The sequence below is a fragment of the Leptosomus discolor genome, chromosome Z, assembly GCF_034619465.1.
Source record: "Leptosomus discolor isolate bLepDis1 chromosome Z, bLepDis1.hap2, whole genome shotgun sequence".
NCBI classification, from domain to species: Eukaryota; Metazoa; Chordata; class Aves; order Leptosomiformes; family Leptosomidae; genus Leptosomus; species Leptosomus discolor.
Window position 1 is genome coordinate 56196664 of NC_141419.1, and position 20062 is coordinate 56216725.

General features: G+C 40.7%; 1 protein-coding gene and 1 non-coding gene across 2 annotated transcripts; both read left to right on the forward strand.

Moving 5' to 3' along the window:
- Positions 1-48: 48 nt before the first annotated feature.
- On the forward strand, positions 49-18207 carry HAUS6 (HAUS augmin like complex subunit 6). Its single transcript, XM_086480109.1, has 17 exons — positions 49-197; positions 728-823; positions 1548-1626; positions 3047-3179; positions 3747-3894; positions 4623-4688; positions 4812-4863; positions 5055-5237; positions 5863-6044; positions 6628-6754; positions 7343-7442; positions 9300-9390; positions 10756-10819; positions 11477-11659; positions 12481-12616; positions 14165-15184; positions 17858-18207. Exons 1-17 carry the CDS (start codon positions 49-51, stop codon positions 17908-17910), a joined length of 2862 nt encoding a protein of 953 aa, XP_086336235.1. The 3' UTR covers positions 17911-18207.
- Positions 10505-10634, forward strand: LOC147413294 (small Cajal body-specific RNA 8). Its single transcript, XR_015184086.1, has one exon.
- Positions 18208-20062: the final 1855 nt, after the last annotated feature.

A 20062-nucleotide genomic window follows, 5' to 3' on the forward strand; every position in this document is an offset into this window, starting at 1 on the left:
AGGGTGTGGTCAGGCCCGCGCGCGGGAGTTTTTGGCGCGCGGGGGAAGATGGCGGAGGCACCGCAGCCGGTCTCTACCTGGTTTAGTAATATCTTCGGCGCCGTGGGCGGCCCGTGGCAGAGGGACCATCTCTGGCTGTACGTGCTGGCCCTGGGCTTCGAACCGGAGTCTGAAGACCACAGCTTGCTACTGGGAGCGTAAGTGCGAGGAAGAGCTGGAGGAGGAGGAGGTGAAGGTGAAGGGGGGACCTTTTGCGGCCGCCGCCCCCGAGCGAGGCCCTGGGTTTCAGGCAGGAACGCGCGTCTCACGAGGAGGCGGGAGTCTCGCCGTGGCCGCCGAGGGGCCTGGTGCCCTTGGCGATACGTAACAGAGAGGAGATGCCTGAATTGTTGTAGTGATCTGTGTCGTCTCTGCCTGAAGAAATTAAACCCGGCGATTGTAATCACTCCAGCTCCGCGATGGATGCATGCTCCACAGTCATGGAGAAACTGAGCTGATAGGCTCTGTGCCTCTTGCTTTGAAAACTTTTTTGAGAGAAAACGCTCTCACAGAACTTCAACCTTGTTAAATAGGCTGCGTATTTTTAACTGTGCAGAAAGTAAAGCATTCAGTGTGTTAACTTTTAACGCTTTAATGTAGTATTTTGTAATCTTAAGTGGTCAGTAAGAACGCTGTGTTAATTCGGCATCCTAACTACTTCTGATGGAGCTGTTTGCTTGTGTGTTAGGGACATGTTTGATGAGCCAAACAGCAGGGCGTTTCATGTCCTTGCCCTCTTCTTGTTTGCTAAGCTGGATCTCTACTGCCCAGAAGAAACTTTCGGGTAAGTATTTGGCTTATGAGGTTACTGCTGTGCACGTAATCAAAAATATGATTTCTGCAGCTGCTGGGGGGTGGGGAAAAAGTGGTCTGTGGGGGAATGATGTGGAAGAAGAAGATACAATCAGCGAGTTTGTTTCCTTTGGTTGCGACTCTATAATGTTGCCTTAATTAAAGTTGTTTCTCATAGTACCTATAACTTGGCGAGTTTGGTAAAAACCTCATAGCTGCAAAGCAAACGTTTACCTTTACCATTCATTTGCCTGACCAAACAGTAAGTAACGTTTCCCGGTTATGAATTGCTGCCAGGATCTTCAACGTGGCAACAACCTCGTCTTAATGTTTTTCCTCATGTAGTTGAGCTATTTTAGCTTACACAGTAAAGTGTCTGGAGGAAGACCAGTGATGTGAAAATCATCAGCATTCTGACCCTTTTTTTTTTTTCTCTTCCCTTCTCTTGAGTTAAAAATTGTTGCAGACAAATCTGTCTCTGAAATAGTTTGTAATTAACTTATAATGGCAAGAAAAACTTGTCGTTTAACAAACCTTTAGCTATTCTTAGTCTAGGCTATGTCTCATAATTTTCTGGCTCCTCCAGGAGGCATCACTAAGAGATCTTTGTCTTAGTCTCATTCTTATAATGGTTAATTAGGTAACTGAATATTTAAATATGTTTTGAAATTGCCTTTTTTTTCCTCTTCTTTTCCCTATCCTTTTTAAATGGAAAGAGACTGTTCCTTTCCAGCAGCAAAATGGACTTACCCTGAATTTAGGAAGTGGTGCTACGTATGGCTAAAAGATATTGCAGTGAGTATTATGAAGAGTGGAAACTGATGCTTTACTGGTTTCAGTGACCTTACTCTTTTTTTGAGAGAATATAATAGTGCTGTTAAATAAGAGTTTTAAATAAGGTTGTTTTACCAAAGAATTCGGTTTTACCTTATGTCTTATTTCACATAGTTTATTTTAGACTTGAGGAAAAAATTGTGGCATGGTGGAATTTAGATGACAGAGACTTAATCTTGGGTGTTAAAACTGCTGTGGCTTGCTTCTGGATAATGGAATTTTATCAAGCAGAAGTGTAGAGGGTTCTTCAGCTCTGGGTGAGAATAATTTTCTTTAACTTGAGAGGTGTTTGCTTAAGTTATCTTAAGCAACTTTTCAGATGCATGAAAAATTTCTTAAATGTTGGGTTTTCCCTTTTATATGGGGAAAGTGACTAAAGTTTAAGGCAAGCTTTCTAAAGGAAGAAGAGACAAAGCAACATTGATTGCTTCAGGTATTACTGGTTATTATGTTATCTTCTCATGCTGCCTGTGTTTTAATGATAGTTCTAGAAGTCAGGTCTTTATGTAGTGGAACACATTTTTTTAGCAATAATGTTGTCTGTGTTTAGCTTGTGCCCAGGGCTAAACTGTAACAGTCACTTTGTCACCTAATGAACCCTCACCAACCAGGGAGGGGAGTTGGGAAAAAGGAGAGAAGACCCATGGGTAGAAGTCCAACAGATTTAATGAAAATACCACCAGCATGAACAGAAATATACTTGAGACAAATGAATATGCTGTTGTCACAATCTACTGCAGAGTAGCCCTCAGCAGAAGCCGGAGGAGAGGCAGGAGAAACCCCACAGAAACCCTACAGGATCTCCCTCTCCTCAGCAAACCATCCCCCTTTATACTGACCGTTATGGCATGGGCTACACCTGTAGCTCACTCAGGTCAGCTGCCCTGCCTGGCTTGAAACTGCTAATGGCCTGCCCAGCATGGCTGGGCTGTGATTCTGTCCCAGCCATACCAGGACAAAGGTACAAGGTGAAAGCCAACAATGCATTGTCTTAGAATAAAATAAAAGCAGAACAAAGTACACTTACTAATGTCTTCAGTAGAAAATATGAAAGAAAATTTGCATGTTTTTTGAAAAGTAGGGATTACTAGTTAGGAGTGAGGAGGGATGAGATTTCTAACATTTACCGTACACTGATTTTGTCTGTGTTGAAACCGTCTTTTGCATATAGAACTAGGGATGGCGGGAGGAACATTCAAAAAGTTTTGGTCACTTCTGCTGGCTAGAGTAGATTTCAACTGTGGTGACAAAGTAGTTTAGCTTTGTGCCAGGCTTTCTAGCAAGTAGGCTGCAGTGTTTTGGTACTCAGCTAAATGTTTGATAGCTGTTGTTTAGGCTTTGTTTCTTAGTTTTGTGTTTAAAATCAGTTTAACTTTTCTAGGACAAACATCAAAGCTGTCTTCCACAAATGACACCTTCTACATTAATGTCTCCTGGTGGTCCTAAATTTGTTCACCTCTTCTATTGGTTTGCAAGACATGTAGTGGTTGAGGACATGAAAACAAACTCCTTAGGTAAGTTGTAATGGAACAATAAAAATGCTTCATTTGTAATGTTTGACAGTGAATCTGTCAAGTCTTTATTATATGCCAAGAGCTTTAAGTGATTCTGAGGTGGTTCCTTCGTTCAAAATCTTTTGCAGTGTTCTGTGCACTTGGTTGAGCTTCTGATGATAGAACAATGCAGGTTGTTTTGCTTTCTGTTGTTTTATGGGTCTTGCTCCGAGGTTCATCTGTGTAATGCAGTACACAATTGCCAAACAATGGTGTGGTCCAAAAATATTGGATCACTATACTATGCTCTTTCTCACAACTTGAGGAATTCTGAAGGTTCAGAATTGTCTATTCTAAGCATCCTGTATTGTTTTGGTGACCTAAAGAACAAGGGAAGGGAAGTGTGAGCAAGGGAATGAAAATTTATATAATAGAAAGAACTGGGAAAAAGTACACTGCATACTGTATGTCAGTCTAGGTAAAATGGGCATCTTGATTTATGATTCTTTCAATTCAAACTAAGTAGATTAGGAACTTGTCTCTTTGCTAAAAGTGAATGATGTAATTCAAACCTTAACTTTCATTTAGGCACTGATACACCTTTTTCTGAAGCTTTAAAGTTGAGACCTAAGGATGTGCACATGGCAAAGGCAAGATGTAGAGTTGCATACAATAAACTTCTGCAAATTTTTCAAAAGCAAGATTTTGTTATTCGAGAGTATGAGAAAAAAGCACAGTAAGTAATACATTTAAAGAAATGGAGTGTTTTCATAAAAGCTGACTTTTGTGTGTTTTTAAAAGGGTTTGAGGAGGCTACATCTGCTTTACATCATGAATTCTGTTGAGCTTCTCCCCATTTTTTTCCCACTTAACCTCCTTTATTTGAAGGTTCTGCTGTTTGTAGGGTCTTCTGTGAAGCATGGTAGTCTAAAGAAATTAGTTTTTCAGTTACAAGGTGCTATATTTTGGAAGATGTGGTTACTTGGACATTAATTCATTTGTAGCATTCTGAAGCGTCATATCTTAGAATATAACTGTTTCAGGATGAAACATTTGGTCTTTGCTTAATCATTGTTGGACACATTTTATTTACATAATCCTTAATTATTTCTCCAAAATTATGCTATTCTTTGTTCTTCTGTATGGAAAGCATTCCTAGTTTGAGAAACAAGAAAAGCTGGAACTTTCTGTGCAGGCATAGAATTATGTATCAATGGAATTTACAGAATTTGAGTGGGATAGTTTATGTGATTGGAGCACTGTCATGGACAGTTGCAAGCTGTTCAGTAAATGGCAGAAAAGGAGGAGGAGTTCCACTATAGGTAAAATAACAGTTTTAGGGCATGTAGCATAGCTCCATACAAGAGAACCATGCCTTTGGATGAGGATCAGAGGGTTTAGCATCAAGGGAAGCCTCATGGTGCATGTCTGCTAATCTGTGGTAACTGTTAACTTTTTTCCTAGGCTTTTAATTAAAGAAATAAAACAGATACAGTCTGAATATGCAGTCCTGGAGATACAGCCTTGCAAGTAAGTGTTTTTTCTTGTGACTGTTAGCATATATAAAATTGTTTTCTTACACTCAATTTTATGAAGTAATAACTATAATTTCATTGTAGTCCACTTGAACTTTTGTCTTGCATGTGCATATAGGATGAAACAAAATGACCAAACCAAAAATGACAAAACTGAGAGAATTCAAAAGGTGAGCATTTTTTTTCTGCTGTGGCAGTGTACTCTTTATTCTTAATTTCTGCAGCATTTACTCTCAGATACTGTTATTTCCACTGTGATTATTCTAGCCCTTTCATCTGCCTTTATTCTGTTTTGATGCTCTCTCCTTATAGGTTTTATGGCAAACATTTTAATGTAGCATTTTTGTCCTTGCCTATTAAGGTGCGCAGTATGTGGACGCATATAATGGAAGTGCTTACATCTCTGAAAAAGGAAAAGGAAGTTGTGGATTCTGTATTTGGTGAACTTGAAGATCGTGATGATCAGTGCATTTTAGATGGAACGAATGTTGTTTTCAGTGTTCCACAGCTGTTGGCTCACAGAGTTGAAAGTAGCATACACCAAGTAAGTAAATTTTGTCCTTCTTGCTAAACTACTTTTGTTTTTTTTTTTGTACCCAGGGGCGTAATTAGATACCTTTAAAAAAAGAAGAGTACTTCACAGGTGATAAGAGGTGCTTGCTCAAGAATGGAGAAAATGTCTAGTTTGTATGTAAAAGTTTGTGATGATTATGCTGCTGTTTTGTATTGGTTATATTTCAACCATTAACTTTTTGAGTTCAATAACTGCATTGGTAAGTGTGCCTGATTAGTACTGGATTTTTTTGTCTGGACGTTAAAACTAGGTTGACCGATTTGACTGCAGCTTTAACTAATGACCTTGTGTTTTCAGTATGTATGGTGCTGTTTAGGCCTGCTACATATTTTGGGGCAGTGATTAAACAGAATACCTCATTAGTTGAAGTTTTCTTAGTTTGTATTGCTTTATAGACTGCTCTCAAGCAGCTGATTCTAGAAAACAAGTGTAAAGCTTAAATCTAGAGTACGCTTTTTGAAAAATGAAACAGTGGGGAACTGAATCAAAATACAAAGTGGAACTTTGTAGCCCTGCTCTGACTACAGAAGACATAACTTCATGTTATTGATTCTGTTCACTAATTCTTTTTTTTTATTGTTTAATATACTTCAAGCTTTGTACAGGAAATGTATATGAAGCTGAAAACCTGAATTTCTTAACAGTCATTCAGTTATTAAATGAAGCCCTGAGGACACTGAGAGATGAACGTTGTCAACCTGAATTAGAACAACTTTGCGTCATTGAGAATGGAATTACACGCTGCAATACAGTACTACAGAATTTGAAAGCAAAGAGGTAATTGTCTGAAAATTTTCTCTGGTTCCTTGTTCTTTAATCTAAGGATCGTGTCTTCCTACCTTGGATTTTTTTCTAAAATAGTATTTATAGTGGGAAGATGTTGGTTCAATCTTTTTCCTTTGCTTCTGCGAAATTCACATTTGTCTTGATTATCTTTTAACAGATTCTTCTCTAGGTAACTTCGACTTTTTGCCCTTGCTTCATTAATATTTTAGTCTTCGTTCCCGGGGACTTTGTTTGCTAGCAGATTTTTTTTTTTCTTTTTCTTTTTTTTTTTTCCTTCTCATTAAGCTGATCACTTCTGGGATTTTAAAACTTTATCTGAAGCTGTCTTAGGGAAAGTTTAAGTGTGTATCTCATTGTGTGCTCTACTGCGAGAAACATGAAGACTACCTAGCAGCTGCTTTTTAGCTTGTGGATTTCAGTTAGTTCTTAGTGCATGCACAAATGCATGAATACGTTGATATGTGTCAAAGATTTTGCAGGATAAGGGGAACACATAATACTCTCTATCTTTATACAAATTGTTATCTCCACCAACAGATGTGTTACGTTCATTTTCCATGCTCGTATGTTACAGGCTAGAAATAGAGCAACGTTGTGTGACAATGAGTGGATCTACTTCTGGAAAACAAGAAGACTGGGAAGTGAAGTGGAAAAGCTTTCTTGGCCTGTGCCCTTTAAATTTAATCGTAGATCAAGATCCAGTAAGTAGTGTTCAGTTTATCTGATTTTGGGGAAGAGAAAGGGTGAAGGTGAGAGAGGATGGTACATCTAAGCTGGTGTGTTCTATTGCAACACTTAAGCTTTATATGTAAGATTAGGGAATCAGATAGAACAATATAGCAGAAATTGCTTTATGAGGTAGTATTTCTTAAAGAAGATACATTTGACTTAATGGCAGTTAGTGTCTTCATTTGAGATGGGAGATAGAACCATCTTGTCAAGACAGTACATCAGCATAAGAGTGAACTGATTGATTTTGTTTTGTCCATATCCACACCCCCCCGTGCCATGGACATAGAACTTTTGTGTGCTATCAGTCTGAACAGCTGCTGGGTTCTGTTTTTCCCTCAAGTGATCTGCTTGATGAATGAACAATAATTTCCATTCTGACATTCACATTGATACAGGGATATGAGGTTATACCCTTGCTGAACTACCCTGCAGAGATAGGAAAAGTTTCATGTTGAGTCTGGTTTGCAGGAAAGCTGTTGTAAATAATTGTCTGTTAATTGCTGTTCATATGCAGATTTTTTCAGGCTGCTTGTGTAACTTTTTTTTTCTTTTGAAAGGAACTTGGTTTGTTGTGCCCTTTGCCAGCCCATTCTTTTAATCTCGCAGAAGAAGAAGATGAGGATAGCACCTTTTGTCAATATCTAGTATCAGTTTCAGGTGGGTGAACAGGAGAAGCTTCTTTTCCTTCTCCCTGATCCCACAATTGTTAAAAGTTACTTGGAGTTAAAAAGACTCCCTGCTTGTGTTTGCAATAGTCTCTGATAATGTGGTTCTCAATGACTCTTTGCCTCAATTTTTCAACCTTGTTGTGTCTCAGAAGATTCTCTGAAGCTTTTGATATGGCAAAAAAAAAATGCTGGAGCTGTTTGGTGTTTTGTTGTTCTTGCATGAAGGATGTTGAGACAGATTTCCATGTACAAAGGTTCATTCATAGGTTGTAGAGAGTACATTCACTCATAACAGTAGAAGTTGCTTCAGGTTGGAGGAGTAATAGGAAAGAGAAGATAAAACTTTTCCCATTGGCCAGCTGGGAAAAGAACTTGAAGGGGTTCTCCCAGATAAGCATCTTTCCCTGGTGTATTCTAAAATACTTATTCCCCAGTAACTGTGCCATTTGATCAGGACCTTACTTGATCTTTGTGTTGGTTGCTTTGAGTCATGAGGTTAACAGTACTGATCAGAGCTCACTTTGATCAGATGTGGATGTTGTGCTTGCTAATTGGCTGATGAGCTAATTGTATTTTACTGGTTAGTGCTCATTCACCAAGTATTGGCTGTCCTTAGTATAGAGTTATAAATTAGAAGCTACAAAGCAAGGGTGGAAAATGAGGGGGAAGACACCTTGAATCGTCTGTCATTTGCAGTCCCTTTTAGCAAAAATGACATAGCAGTTGTGTGTTGGAATTTCATGGTGCAAAGCAATAGGGAGAAGATGCTTTTAATTACAAAGCTGAAAGACTGCTTCAGCAGTCTGAAGGTATGTAGGGGTATAAGGCTAGAATCTGCAAAGGAAGGGCTACAGAATTGCAGATGGAAGGTCATTTGCCTTAAACTTGCAAAGATTAAAGCACTGGGCAATAATGCTGTGAGCTTGTGGTAGTACCAGAAAGAGATTGAGACAAACTGGTGTCCGTGGCATTCTGTCTCCTTTGTGGTTAAGCTGCTTGATCTGAGAATCCAACTGCTAAGAAAACTAACTTTCTGCCTGTTAACATGATAAGCTTAAAAAAAACCAAAAAAAAAAAAAAAAAAACCAAAAAAACCCAACCCCAAAAAAAACACACCAAAAAAACTCCATCAGAAAACCAACATTAACCTCACCTAACTTTTATAAGTGAGCTTGGATTTTGGAGGTATGTTGAAGTGAATACAAAAGGACATGTCCTTTATGTTTGCAGAAGCTGAAATTTAAGGTTAGTAGAGAACTACTGAGGTTAAACTTTGACTGTTTATCCAAATGATGTGCCAAAATTGATGTTTATTGTTTCAGGGAGTCCTGAGCTGAGATACACGTACCTCTGATAACGTGCAAAACATTTTGTTACGGTGTGCCTTGCCTTGCTTGGACTGAGGCAGCGTTGATCAGAGGGATGAGTATGTCCACAGAAATATTTATTGATAAATGCAGGTGAAGATGGTGGAGAAAACATAGGTGTAATTTTGCTTTGTGGAATTAATGTGCCACACAACTTATGTGTATATCGAGGGGAGGGGGTAATGATGACATGTGACAGGGGCTGTGGTTTGAAGGAAGGTGGAGTGTGTGATTGGTATGTGCAGGGCACCAGATAGAATGATGCCTTTAGAACATGCATTCAGGAGCAAGACAGTAAGTGCTGACTGCTAGTGGCATCTGTGGCTGCAGGTGGTATCTGAGCAAAAGGTTTCATTCTGCTGTCCTGCTTATGTGTTCATTTATTTTTCCTGAAGTGTTCATTCATCCTATGAATAGTCTACAGAAGCATGAGCAAAAAAAATGAAACAATAATAAAACTCTTTGGTTTGGTTTTCTAGATGTTTGTGACTCTATTCGTGAAGTACATTATGAGAAAGGTGATGGGGCATTGAAAACTATGATGGATAAGTCAACACTACCACCAAGACGGTATGATGTTAATGAGAAATTGATTAAAAAAGCAGTGGAAAAAATAGAAATTTACTTAAAGTTGAATATATTGCATCTTGTTAGTGGAATATTTCAGTAGCCCACTCCTTGCATGTCACATCCACCTGATTTAGCAAGATAATCCAAAAGTAACTGCCACTTTCTCCAGCTAGTGTCAGCAGCTGAGTTGCAATCTCGCCTTTTAACTACATTCTTTCAAGCTTTAAGAGGCGGGTGGAGAAAACAGTCTGTTTTTCAGGCTGGTTTGAGGTAGGCATATATGTTCAGTATAGCCTGAGAATAAAAGAAGAGACATCCAGAGGAGCCCTTCTTTTGTATTTAAAAAACTCAACTAAAACTGAACATAAACCCCCTAACTCCCAAGCAGAATTACTGTGCTAAACCTTCTCAACAAGGCTTTTATTATGAATGTTCCAAAATCACTTTGTTCTGTAACTTCTCTTACTACAGTTCCAGCAAAGGATAGAGCTCATATTCTGAAAAGTTTTGGCCTGTTTGTCATTTTCTTAGTCCAGGAAGGTTTCATAATCTTTTGAATAGTGCTATATTTGATAATATGATTCCTACAAATACTTGAAAGTTGCCTACTAGGAGAGAAAGAGAGTTAGCAAAGGAAGGCTGTCCTATGCTTAGACTTCAGTAGATGTAGTTGCATAAGGTTGCCCAAGCAGTTAGCAATTAAAGCCCAGATTTCTCTCAGTGACTTCATACAGCATGGATATTTTTGTCTGCTTCTGAGTCTAAAGACAGATAACAGCAAATATGAGTGTTTCAAGGTGCATTCTTCCTAACAAGTGAGGACTGTACCTTACATTTTAGGGAGCTATGTGATTAGTACTATGCTAATCAGAAGTGATAAGACTGAAATTTTTGGTAGCCAGGTGTTTATTAAATATCAATAAGTTCATATAGGAACAGACTTGTGGATGCCAGGGGCGAGTCGGAGGAAGAATATATAGGGAAAAGAACATTATCAAGTGTGCGGAAGACTTTCCAGTTATCTTTGACTGCAGAATACAGAAGACTTTACAAAATATATCACCAAATCCCTTTTTCTGTTTGTTAATCAAGGGGAAAGTTTCATAACTAATTTTGGGAGTCTGATACACAACTAGGGCTAAATCTGCTCTAATTGTCACATGTTCTCCCTATAGTAAAATTGCCTTCTGATGACCGGGACGAATTGAGGGAAATCGTAACGGACAGATACGGGGCACACAATATGTAATAGCTGTCTACTAAGACTTTCATGCCACTTGTTTAAGTTGTCTCTCAAATTTTCTTTTCTTTCCTTTTTTTTTTTTTTTTTTTTTTTTAACCCCTTCTCTCTCCCCTGCCCCCAAGGATCTCTTCGGTGCCTATGGAGTTTTCAAAAACATCTGAAAACAGAGATGTGCTAATTGAAAAGGTTGTTCTTCAGTAATTTCCTATCTGTCAAAAGATGTTAAAACTTACGGTGCTTGCTTTTTACATTGATTGAAGCCTGGACCTAGTGTTTTGTGGGGAGGGTTGTGGTTTTTTGGTTTTGCTTCTTTTTAAAGCAGTGTTTTTACACATTGGGTCAGTCCTGTAAACCTAAAGCTGTCAGGGACTGTGTTAGGTTTTGGGAAAGGATAGTAGGAAGTAGGTGCAGTTGCAGCTAACTTCCAGTACAACACACAGTATGTCACTGATTCCCTGCTTGCTGAAACAGTCTTTTTGGTGTGAGCAGTGGTCCGACTTTGATGTTCTGTAAGTTGTATGTGAACTTAAGGGTTACAATGTGGCCTAAAAGCAACTTGGATGTACAGTTGTCGATTACACAATTGTTCATGGTAGTGTGTTCGAGATAGTTGCGCATGAGTCATCTGTGTTCTATGCAACACCCTGTCCTAGCCACTACTTATGTCATACTTTAAATGCGATTGTAAAAATATTTTGTATTTAGTTAAAATTTAAGACTGCAGTATTTTTATTGACTAAACACTAAGGCCATTGCTGTTGACAACTTGTATGACAGTTTCTTTGTCCTAATTTTCTGACACTTGAGTTTAAAACTTCTAATAATTCCTGTCTATTTCTCTAGAACTCACATATTGAAACGTGCAAGGGGGAGAAACCTATGTCTCCGAAGGTCTTGAAAAATGGAAAGGATGAGTCTGCCATTTCAGAATTGTGGAAGAGGGCAGGTGGTATTGTTATCCAAACAGAGTCTCCCGCCAAAAAAGAAGACCCTCTTAAGAAAGCCAGAGATGAACTGGCAGAAGAGGTTAGGAAAACTTATTTTTAAGTTGTTTGTTTGTTTTTAAATAAATGGTCATTAAGTTCAGAGAACAAATCACTAATTATATTGTAAAATGCCTCTTGTGATCTGCATACATTAAAAGATACTTTTTTCTGCTAGGTAGTCATCGGTGTCGCTAAGATTTAGGAGTGACTGCGCAACTAAGTACACTCTGAAAGCACGAAGCTTGTGCAGTTATTATACTTGCAAATCATGGTGAAGTGAATAGCACTTTCAGTAGAATCAATGTGTTGACTTTTGTCACCTCTCATACTTCATGAACCACTGCATATTAAGAATTCAACAGTCCTTTTTGTTTCTGAAGTTGTGCAGGTTAACTATTTAATAGGGACTTGGCGATTTTAAGCAGGAATTTAACTATTTCCTCTTTTAGGTATTTTATTTAACATTTAACTGAGGAATTCCTTCACAAGAGTTACTGTAAAATGTGCCACAGCTTGATTTGGAAAGTAAATTGCATCTTTCACTGAAATGGTACAGTTATTTTTTATCTGCTAAAATGTTTTACTTATGTAAATATAGCTCTAGTGTTCATGCAGGTGCAGTTCTTGACTAGTGTCTCAAATATATTTTTGTCTGGGCACAGTTTCTTATTTTAAAGATGGATTTATAGATGATGAGGGAACTCAGAATTGAATTTTGATTCTGACTCAGAAGAAGAGTCAGGACATTCCAAACTCTTCAGATCATTTGGAGAATGGGATTTATTTTGAGCCATTAGTGACAGAAATAAAGAGGTTACAATTTTGTTTTCTCAGGATTTGCCCTTCTCTAACATCCTACAGGTTGCAAAAGCAGTGGTGTCTGAGTCGCCTCAGAGTGGTGAAGGAAAAAGCATGGCATTGGAAGATCTCATTAGTTCACTAGCTTTTAACCCGTTTTTAACAAGGAGACAAATTCCCAGAACTCCAGAAAATCTGCGTAAGTGTAAAACTATGTGTTTATGATACTCATGGATTGGAAATGTGATTAGTTTATTGACATTGTACATGTTGCACAAGAAGAAAGATAATTATTTCAATGAAGCTGCAAGTTATCCTAATGTCTCACTCTGTAACACAACATAGTAGGCTGTGGTGGGTTGACCCTGGCCAAAATGCCAGGTGCCCACCAAAGCCACTCTATCACTCCCCCTCCTTAACTGGACAGGAGAGAGGAGAGAAAAAAAAAAGTAACAGGCTTGTGGGGTTGAGATAAGGACAGGGAGATCACTCAGCATTTACTGTCACGGACAAAACAGACTCCATTAAAGGCAAAATGTAATTTATTGCCAATTAACTCAGAGAGGAGTAGTGAGAAATAAAACCAAATCTTAAAACACCTTCCCCCCACCCCTCCCTCCTTTCCCGGGCTTAACTTTGATCCCGATTTTCCTCCCTCCTCCCCCCCAGCGGCACAGGGGGGAAAACAGGGAATGGGGGTTGGGGTCAGTTCATCACACTGTTGTTTTCTGCTGCTTCTTCCTCCTCAGGGGGAGGACTCCTCACACGTTTCCCCTGCTCCAATGTGGGGTCCCCCTCACAGGAGAAAGTCCTCCATGACTTCTCCAGCATGAGTCTTCCCACGGGTTCAGTCCTTCATGAACTGCTCCAGCGTGGGTCTCCTCCATGGTGTGCAGTCCTTCAGGAACCGACTGCTCCAGCGTGAGCCCCCCTCATGGGGTCTCTAGAAGCAAACCTGCTCCAGCGTGGGCTTCTCTCTCTCCACGGGCCACAGGTCCTGCCAGGAGCCTGCTCTGGTGCAGGCTTCCCACGGGGTCACAGCTTCCTTCAGGTATCCACCTACTCCAGCGTGGGGGCCCTCCACGGGGTGTAGGCAGTCATCTGCTCCACCGCCCATGGGCTGCAGGGTGACAGCCTGCCTCACCATGGTCTTCACCACAGGCCGCAGGGGAATCGCTGCTACGGCGCCTGGAGCATCTCCTCCCCCTCCTTCTGCACTGACCTTGGTGTCTGCAGGATGTTTCTCTCACATACTCTCACTCCTCTCACTCGCTGCAATTACTGCTGCACAACAACTTTTTCACTCTCTTAAATACATTATCACAGAGGCGAAAAACGCTGTCGCTGATTGGCTCAGCCTTGGCCAGCGGCAGGTCCATCTTAAAGCCGGCTGGCATTGGCTATATCTGACATAGGGGAAACTTCTAGCAGCTTTGTACAGAAGCCACCGCTGTAACCCCTCCTCCACCAAAACCTTGCCACGCAGACCCGTTACATAGGCATGGTAACATGTAGGCCTAGTAAGATGAGAATACTGTGAGTTAGATTGAACATAGGTTTTTTTCCTAGAATAGAATATAGGGTGTAGAATGCTCTTTGTGTTGAGGAAGAAAATGGAGCATAAATAATACAAAGCAGCTATACATCTTCCTTCTTGGATTGGTTATGTTACTAAAGGGACATTAAAAAAACAGGTTGATTGAGAGTTTGAAAGTACTAAAATTTTACCTTGGTTTGTTCCCTTTAGTTACTGAAATTCGAACCTCATGGAGAAAAGCTACTCAGACTGAGGGCTTATCAGACATAGAGGTGGACCTAACTGAAGTAATGACAGAAAGAGCTCCAATGGATGCTAGACCTGTAGTGCAGAAGACGGCAGACTCTAGATTCACGTGCTCTATCTCGTCATTTCCTGCACCTGACTTTGATCCTCCCTTGTCAGAAAGGAAGTCCAGACTAAGTTCTACAGAATTTAGACCTCAAGAGCAGATGAAGATAAGTCATATCGTTGAATCTCCAGTTTTGGAAACATCTGGAATGCGAGAGAGTGAGAGAACTGAAGCACGGGAATTAAAATGTATTGTTTTGAACAAAAGTTCTGTAGAAGATCCAGGAGAACAGACTTCTCAATATGTAAAGAAGAGTCTGGGTACTCCAAATATTTGTTCAGAAAATGATAGTAGAACAAATGTTCTACATTCAAACCAATTTTGGGGTTCCGTAATGGGTGAGATGCTGCACTGTAATGTATCTTCATTGTTAAGTTCTGTCAGTTGTGAAGCTGGCCACTTGGGGATATTGGATGAGACATTTCCAGAAGAACATGGTAACATAGATCCCAACAAATCTGCAAGCTCAGAGTCTGATTTTGGTGTAATAGACAGTGCATATGTAAAAGGTGATTCAAAAAATAAAGGGGATATTAAAAAATCAAAGCTAGATCTGCAGTCCCAGTTCAACACAGGTAAAGCGCTGAAAAAGCCTGCATCTAGCAGTGAAGAGAAGGTGCATCAAACATGTAATGGAGATGAATCTGTGAGTTGTAAATCAGACTTAAGTCTTGTACCAGGAAAAAGAGAGAGCGCTGAATCTTGGAATTGTCCACATCTCTTCTGCTTGGATGAAGAATTTACCAACATGCCATTGCCAAAATCTCTTGATGAAAGAAAATATTCCCTGTCATCTTTGCTGGTATTCTCTCAACATCTGGAGGAAATGGCATCAGCGGTACACGAAATCCCATTAAACTTACCAGACAGACTGAAGGGTAAGTGTCCATGTACTTTAGCAACAAGATGTTGTCCATTCTGCTGCCATAAATAACCTGCTGTGAATAGCTGAACCCTGCTGGTTTAGTGTAGGGAGACGAATTATTTGTATACTTATTCCTTGTGGAAGATGAGATGTAAAAGCAAAGGAAGCATGCTTCCTTTAGTTGTATCAACATCTTGCAAGTAGGAGGAAGGGTGTTCATCTGACTTTCTGAGGTAATCTGCAGCTATTAAAAAAAAAAAGCTGCAAGTTGCATTAGCAATGGAGGAATCTGAAGTTAAATTTTGAGGATTCACAACGTTGGTTTGAAATAGCATGTTTACTCCGAACAAATTTGGCTATTTAGAAGTGTATTGTAGGCAGTTGGAACTTTAGTTCAGTCAGGCGCTCATATTCTGTTAATACTTTATTAATATAGTTTTTATTATTAAATAACCAGCATTTCAGCCTGCTTGCACCCTCCCTCCATTTATGATGAAATGTCAACTTTCTTTAGTCAGTAGTGCAGTGTTTAGTCATGTTTAGCCAATTTTTGAAATGTGTTCCTAAAAATGAGCCAGTAATGGTTATACAGAAGACTTTCATTGAAACAGATGGTATTTAATGGAGTACTAGGAATTTAACACAACAAACTAGTCTCAAGGAGTAGTGAGATTTACACTTTGTGCAAAGACTTGCTGCAATTTAGCTTTCACTTAAAAATGTGGCTGTACTGATAGCGGATTTTTTCACCTTATTTGAAACAGCTACCAAAATTGGCAATACCATTTCACATATTCATATTTAACAACAAAAGAAAGACCACGGAGAGCCTCTATCCCCTACTAGATCCAGGAGGTAATACGGTAATAAGAGACGAGGATAAGGCTGCGGTGCTTAATGCCTTCTTTGCCTTAGTCTTTAGTAATAAGAACACTTGTACCGGGGAAAGTCAGCCCCCCAAGCCAAGAGACAGGGGCCAGGAGCAAAATGTCCCCCCCACAATCCAGGAGGAGATGGTTAGTGACCTGCTGCTCCACATCGATGTGCACAAATCTATGGGGCCGGATGGGGTACATCCTAGAGTGCTGAGAGAACTGGCAGGGGTGCTCACCAAGCCACCGTCCATCATTTATCAGCAGCACTGGCTGACTGGGGAGGTCCCAACAGATTGGGCATAAGCCAATAGAGCACCCATATATAAGAAGGGACGGAAGGATGATCTGGGAAATTACAGGCCTGTCAGTTTGACTTCAGTGCCAGGGATGCTGATGGAGCAGATCATTCTGAGTTCCATTATACAGCACATGCAGGACAACCAGGTGATCAGGCCCAGTCAGCATGGGTTTATGAAGGGCAGGTCCTGTTTAACAAACCTGATCTCCTTCTGTGACAGGGTGACCTGCTTGTTGGATGAGGGAAAGGCTGTGGATGTCATCTACCTCGACTATAGTAAGGCATTTGACACTTTCCTATGGCATTCTCTTAAGAGAATTTGACTGCTCTTGGCTTGGGTGGGCATACACTTTGCTGGGTGAAAAACTGACTGGATGGCCGAGTCCAGAGAGTTGTGGTCAATGGACTTAAATCTAGTTGGTGGCTGGTCACAAGCGGTGTCCCCCAGGGCTCAGTACTGGGTCCACTCCTGTTTAACATCTTTACCAATAATTTGGAGAAGGGGATGGAATGCACCCTTAGCAAGTTTGCAGGTGACACCAAGCTGGGTGGAAGTGTCGATCTGCTTGAGGGCAGGGAAGCTCTGCAGAGGGATCTAGACAGGCTGGGTCACTGGGCCAAGGTGAATTCCGTGAGTTTCAATAAGGCCAAGTGCCAGGTCCTGCACTTTGGCCACAACAACCCCCAGTCATGCTACAGGCTTGGGGAAGGGTGGCTGGAGAGCTGCCAGGCAGAGAGGGGCCTGGGAGTGTTGCTTGACAGCCGGTTGAACATGAGCCAGCAGTGTGCTCAGGTGGCCAAGAAGGCAAACGGCATCATGGCCTGTATCAGACATAGTATTGTCAGCAGGAGTAGGGAGGTCATCGTGCCCCTGTACTCGGCTTTGGTGAGGCCGCACCTCGAGTACTGTGTCCAGTTTTGGGCCCCTCTCTACAAGAAGGACATTGAGGTGCTGGAGAGGGTACGGAGGCGGGCTGCCAAGCCAGTAAAGGATTTGGAGCACGTCTCATGTGAGGAACGGCTGAGGGATCTGGGGCTGTTTAGCCTGGAGAAGGCTGAGGGGAGACCTTATCGCTCTCTACAACTACTTGAAAGGAAGTTGTAGCAAGGTGGGGCTTGGTCTGCTCTCCCTAGTAACAAGTGATAGAACAAGGGGAAATGGCCTTAAGCTGCACCAGGGGAGGTTCAGGCTGGATATTAGGAAGAATTTCTTTTCTGAAAGTGTTGTCAGGCAGTGGAACAGGCTGCCCAGGGAGGTGGTGGAATCACCATCCCTGGAGGTGCTTAAGAGATGGGTAGATATTGTACTTAGGGACATGGTTTAGTGCTGTTGGTAGAGCTACGACAAAGGTTGGACTTGATGATGTTGAAGGTCTCTTCCAACCGAAACTGTTCTACGATTCTATGAGTCTATATATGCTTTTTAAAAATATATTCCAAATGCTTTTGGAGGAGTATTTCTGTCAGTGAATAGAATATTACAGAGTACTAACTAATAAACTTTTTCTTCCAGATAAAAAGCAGTTGAAAGAGAAGCTGGGCACAAAGGAACCATCATCAGGATAGAACTTATAAAACAGAAGCATACCCATAATAGGACATGGCTCGCTTGAGTGTGTATTGTCTTCTCCAAGCACTGCTGAGATGGAGACATTAAAACTCCTTTTTGCTTTTTGCAGAGACTGTATTCCAGTCTCCTTGTTTAAGAGTGTTGGTTGCCAGCTCTGGTTCTTCTATTTTCATGTCATCCATAGAAGCATTTTATGTACAACCCATCATTTATGTACGGAATTACATATTCCTTCTTAAGCCTGTTTTTAAAAATAGCAGCTGTTTGAGTAGGTGTCATAATCCTGGAAAACAGGAAGGCAAAATCTCAAATAGTGAAATCTTTGCTGTCTGCATCTTGCCCTTAATTCTCCTGCTGATCTTCCCTGCCCCTCCCCCACCCCCCCAAACAATCCTCTCTTATTGAGATTTGAGATTGGTAATTGTCGTCAATTCTGTCTGTTGATAGAGGCTGCTCTCATTTTAGAAACTTCCACTGCACTGCCGATTTCTTTAGGCATACTGCTGAATAAATGTTCAAAGTTTTAAAAAATTTGACTCGTGTTATTGCCACTTTATTTTCAAAGAGTTGATACACATTTATGACATTGTCATCTGAGTAACTGATAATACAGCTTGTGATGCGGTGAGAATGTAAAAGCTGAAGTTCCAGCACATAAACTTCTTATTGTGAAAGTACCGACTACTAGCCTAATGGATTTACAGAGTTTAGAAGCATTTTTTTGTTCTGGTGTATCTTTCTCCTCCTTTCTTCCAAACAGTTACAAATAGGTTTTAAAAAGAATCTCCACTGGCATGTCATCTTCCCTATCAAGCAGAATTTAACAACCTTTGTGGAAAGAGATTTATGTGGTTGGTTGTGGAAACTACGATGTGGCGACTGACATGTTAACAGCTAAGAGGGAAGTGCTTCTTAATAGCCCGTTTACATGTTAATCTGATCATGGTCAAACAGCTAGAGAATTGGAAGGTCTGGTCTTAGCATGGACTGTCTGGAACAGGCCCAGCTGTGTTCCTTGTAGACCTGGGCTCTGGAACTTGGTGCTGGTGACTTCACAAAGGTTTCCCAGGTGACTGTCAAGGCTTCCATGCTCTGGTCAGAAGAGGCCTGAAAGCAGGACCAGAGCTCTGATAGGGATGCCACCAGAGGAACCTGGGCATGCTGGGACGTGTCGTGCAGTCTGTACCAGTGTTGTGTGCTCTGTCCCCGCTTCTGGAGGTTCCTAGATCTTCTGACATAATTGTCCCCAGGGACTGCTGCTGAAGAGGCGTTTTGTTTCTGTTCTGCTATAAAGCAGAAAGATCTGAATCATAGCACGCAAACGTGTCTTTTGCATAACCTGTGCCTTTGCATGTAGTTCCATCCTTGAAGAAGTGTATTTGTCAGCTGTGCTCCTGTGGGTATGTAAGAGAGGCTGGGGGAAGGAGCTAGTGGTTACTTGGCTACCAGGCTGCACTGTTCTTTAGGGCTGTAAGTTGTATATGAAAAGTTACAAGTAAAGGGGTGTGTGTGTGTATATGTATATATATACATACACACTTTTTAATATATGTATATATAAAGTACATATATAAAAAAATATAGGGCATTTTTAAAGCTTTAAAACAGGAAGTATTTTTCACCCATTCTACCTATTCAACCACATGGTGGTTGTTTTTGTCATAGGAGTAAACAAATGGCAGGGAGGCTTACCATTTTTCTTATGTAGATGGGTTACATCTTTAGGAGAGCTTTCTGGGTTTTGGCCAGAAACTTGCTTTTTAATGGGTTTTACTGGCTTTAGGTCTGTGTTTTAATGTAATACAAAGTAGTACTTCCTTTGTAAACATGCTAATTCTGGAAGACTTAAGGGGGTAGAGCTTTAGAAATGGAAGAGACAAATGAAAATACCAGGATTCATTAGCAGTTTTGTTAGTGGCAGTCTTGTGAATGCATGCAAACTCTTCTTGAAAGCAATGATTAGCTTTAGGCATAATGTCTGTTCTCCCACTGAACACTGCCAGGGAGCGGGCGTCCACAAGGGTCAGCATCGGGACTGGTGCTGTTTAATGTCTTTTGGCAACATGGACAGTGGGATTGAGCGCACCCAAGCCCCTGCCTTTGCCTTTTGCGACTTGGGCAGTGTGTCTGGAGCACTTACCAGTGAAG